We start from the raw sequence: 4,035 nt of genomic DNA on the forward strand, positions 1-4,035 counted from the left end.
GTTTCACATGTATCCTTAATACCTATACCTACCTAACGTAACATTTCGCGCAGGCTTTGGAGTAGCAATCATCGCTTCCTGTATACTAATGACACGGATAAGCCGCAGAGTATCTACTCCTATAATCTAGGCCTGCACCCAAGAAAAAGAAACTTGGCAAAAGCACGTACAGTGAAGTAGACGAGACTCGTAGTTGTTGATAGCCATACCTGGTTTCCATTACGGAACTTGCCAGAAAGAGCAATTACGTAAGCCTGCACAGTTGCCTAATTAGGTGACAAGTGACAGCCCCAAATGCACTAGATGATTCCAACATGGACGCTGACGATGGTGCATGTATATTACTACTGTTTTTGCAGCTCGTAATTCACCACGTGCCGTTCAAGCCTGTATTGTATAGCACGCGAGCCCAGGCAGGCACCACGATCTGCATCGCCGCCGTCAGGCCGCTTTCAACACATGCTGGGCTGCGCGGCGTACACATCTCCTGAGACACCGTACGGGTGACTCGACAGGACACGAACAACCTGACAAACGAGGCCGATAAAGGACGCTTGTCAGGTCACCGGGACAGATGTACTCCAGCATCGAACAACATTTGGTCGATGTTCTCCAACGGGATGTGAAATGCCATGCGGGTGTAAAACAGGAAAGCGGTAAAAACCATGCGGTGGATTGCTATAACCCTTTCCGGACTGAGTGACTGACTCTGTTTCTTCCTTGACATGTCACCCACACACACACGACAGAGGTGAGGACCCGATTTATTCGACCATACAGCTAGTTTACTAGAGATTACTGGTTCCGAATCGCAGGTTCCAACCGAGCCACGCCTTTCCCCTACATTTGCACGGGCGGACGGCCGAGGGAGAGCAGACAGCGGCGACGACGGGCGGCGGGTATCGGCTAGGCTCGGGCCGGACCGGATTCTTGATGGCTTGTCCACGACGGATGACGCATCACGGGTTGGTGATGTCGTGGATGCTCTTGCGCTTGCTGTCGCCGCGGGTGGCGGCGTTGGCCTGGCGGATGAAGTACTTCTGCGCATGGCTGGCCACCTGCGTCGGCGTCCGCGTCTTCACCGACCACCGCGAGATGTTCCTCCAGTCCCCGCGCCCGTACTTCTCCAGCCCCTCCAGGAACATCCTATATACCAGAGCCAACGGAGAAAAAGGTCAGCTAGCAGATCGCATAGCAAAAATGGTAAAAATTTACGCGTGGCATGGTGGGGCCAGCGGAATCATCCGACGTGGAAAGATCCGGGGAAGTATCTAGGACCTCGAAGAACGCACCGACGAATAACAGGGGAAAGGGACAAGAAAACGAACAGGGTCCAGGGAAGGAAGGCAGTTAGAGATTTTGACGGCGGGGGTGTGTATACCTGTGCTCCTCCTCGGTCCAGGGTATGCCCTTGCGGCGCTCCTCGCAGCCCGAGCCGCGGGGGCGGCCGCGCCCCGCCGCGACGGTGCCGCCGGCGGCGGCGCCGTCGTCGTCGTCGTCCCACGACTCGGGCGCCTCCACCAGGCCGCGCTCGATGAGGTCGATATCGGCCACCAGCGCCTGGTAGTGCTCCCACGCCTCCTGCGGCGTGCGCCCCGGCAGCTGCGCCGCCACGAACACCCACCGGTTCGGCACGTGCTCCGGGATCGCCACCAGCGCGCTCTCGAACACCTTGTCCTCCGCCTTGGTCCACGGCCTGCTGGGCGGCGGCGGCGGAGGCGGCATCGCCGCCGGCGCCCACGACGACGAAGACCCGCCACCCATGCCCATGCCCATGCCGCTGCCGCGGTAGAAAGCCATGCCGCGCAACAGCTTACCGTTTCTTCCTGGGTTTGCGATGGCTTTTGGCTCGCGTTTTCTGATGATCTCGTCGAGGCAACCACGGGCGCCTTATAAAGATTTGGAGCGAGGGTGGCCCGGGGGGCGCGCTTGATTCTCTGTGTGCCCCGCCCGCGCACACGTTTTGGGCGTGGCCGCCGTCGCGTGGCACCGCATTGCGTTTCTTTCCTTTTTTTTTTTTTGAGCCGAATGTGGCACCGCATATTGCTATACCCGCGCGTACCGTGCCGCCAACGTGGTGATCAAGTGTAACAAGTTTTTTTTTACACTCCGTCTGAAGTGCAACTAGTTGCTAGTATCTTATAAACCGATGCATCAGAATAAAGCCGTAACTAAGTTGAACGTTTATTGATCACATAGTTCAAAGAAGAAACAATTCATGTATCTTCGATGAGTTTGTGTTCACTTGGAGTTCACAGTAACTCCTTTTGGTAAAAATAGTTCATATTGACCAGGGAAGAGACTGGAGTGTTGTTGATTTTTTTTTTTGGACTGGTGTCACAGCTCATATGGTCATTGATTTCCCTATTACATGGAAGCACTTAATTGCCAATTGATTGGGTATGAATGCATAAAGCTCTCTTCACTCAAGAGAGTTCTCCCTTCCATAACAATTATACTACTTGTCAAGATTGAGCAACAACCTTAAAATTTTCAACAGCAAAAAAATAAATATCTTGTTGATCTAGGGCCTCTCTACTTTTGTAAAATATTTTGAGGATGATGTTCCTTTTTCTAGGGTTTGAGGTTGATGTTTCGTATGACTTGTCTATGTAAACTTGTTTAATTTGTTGGTAAATTTAGAAACAATGTTATTTTCCTATATATTGACTACTTTCCATCAGATTTCCTATATATTGACTATTTTCCTATATATTGACTACTTTCCATCAGATTTGTTGGTAAATTTAGAAACAATTCAGAAACTTGTTTAATTTGTTTGGAAGGAAAATTTTATTATGTTCAATTGCATACAATTCATTTCTCTTGTGTATATGCAAAAAATAGTAAATACCTTTCTTTGTGATGCAACCATCTATTATTTTCTCTCTCTTTTTTGCAGGTAATTACACTTGTATTGTTAGTTTTTATAGGATTAAACATGACATGACAATTCATTCTTTATAATCTGTATATTCACATTTTTAGTCTCGCGAATCAAAGTGGACCTTAGTATTCTCCAACCGTGCAGCCGCACTCTTGCAACCGATACACTAACTAAGTTACTCCACACTTTTTTTTGCCTCATTACACTGCAAACTTCTCCCTAAGCGTGTCTCCTCACACATATGCCACCCTAACGAACCCAAAAGTCTCCTAGTGCTCTCACCATTTAGCTTCCTTCATAAGCCGCGCTTACCTTTTCGACCTAGATTGACGCATCTAACTGAAGAATACATGTGGACCTCTCTCTTCCCCTCACGTAAAGAAAAACTTACTTTTAGACAAGATATATACTCCACATCCTGTAGAGATAGTATGCCATCAAGAGTATATCAATAAGGAACCAAAATGTCTGTAAGGTGTCAAACTCACATAAGCATGGACACGTGTATATGTGGCCACCAAGGCCCATTCGAGAAAGCAAGGGTTCATTGAGAAATATCCATCGTAATGAGAAGGACCACCTTGCAAAACTACAACAACTTATGATGGAAAACATGATGGTTAATCTCCTTTCAAACTTCCCACGTGGCATATACAAATGACCATGCCAATAAAAGATATTCCTTCTGCCTCTCAAGGATTATGACACTTGCCACCATGAACAGGCGGACTTCTTTCTCGGTGCAGAACCTAAACTGTGAAGGAGAAAATCCCAACAAATATGAGTTGCCATCTACACTCAAGGATTGGTCATAAGGAAGGTCAATAATTTTATGGAGGGCCAAATAATATGTATCAATTTGGATGTAATTTTTCTTACTAAGTTCAATTGCATATAAGTCACTTCCCTTGTGTATATGCAAAAAATAGTATTGTTTTCTCTCTATGTGATGCAACCATCTATTGCTTTCTCTCTTTTTTTTCGGGGTATTACACTTTGTATTGTTAGTTCTTGTAGGATTAAACATGACATGAGAACTCATTCCTTATAATTTGTATATTTGCATTTTTAGTCTCACGAATTAAAGTGGACCTTAGTATTCTCTAGCCGTGCAGATGCACTCTTGCAACCGATACACTAACTAAGTT

General features: G+C 47.3%; 1 protein-coding gene across 1 annotated transcript; it reads right to left on the bottom strand.

The window, feature by feature from the left end:
* Positions 1-657: 657 nt before the first annotated feature.
* LOC119307657 (transcription factor DIVARICATA-like) lies at positions 658-1,813 on the bottom strand. The gene is made up of 2 exons (XM_037583725.1): positions 1,382-1,813; positions 658-1,146 (listed from the first exon to the last, which is right to left on the bottom strand). The coding sequence occupies exons 1-2, from the start codon at positions 1,798-1,800 to the stop codon at positions 960-962; spliced, it is 606 nt and encodes a 201-aa protein (XP_037439622.1). The 5' UTR covers positions 1,801-1,813; the 3' UTR covers positions 658-959.
* Between the last annotated feature and the right edge of the window lie 2,222 nt (positions 1,814-4,035).

The sequence above is a fragment of the Triticum dicoccoides genome, chromosome 1B (assembly GCF_002162155.2).
Source record: "Triticum dicoccoides isolate Atlit2015 ecotype Zavitan chromosome 1B, WEW_v2.0, whole genome shotgun sequence".
Lineage (NCBI taxonomy): Eukaryota > Viridiplantae > Streptophyta > Magnoliopsida > Poales > Poaceae > Triticum > Triticum dicoccoides.

Excerpts from the sequence above, each read along its gene's own strand:
- LOC119307657 (XM_037583725.1), bottom strand. The coding sequence starts at position 1,800 with ATGGCTTTCTACCGCGGCAGCGGCATGGGCATGGGCATGGGTGGCGGG. Across the intron at positions 1,147-1,381 it reads TGGACCGAGGAGGAGCACAG|GATGTTCCTGGAGGGGCTGG; the intron begins GTATACACACCC and ends TCTGGTATATAG.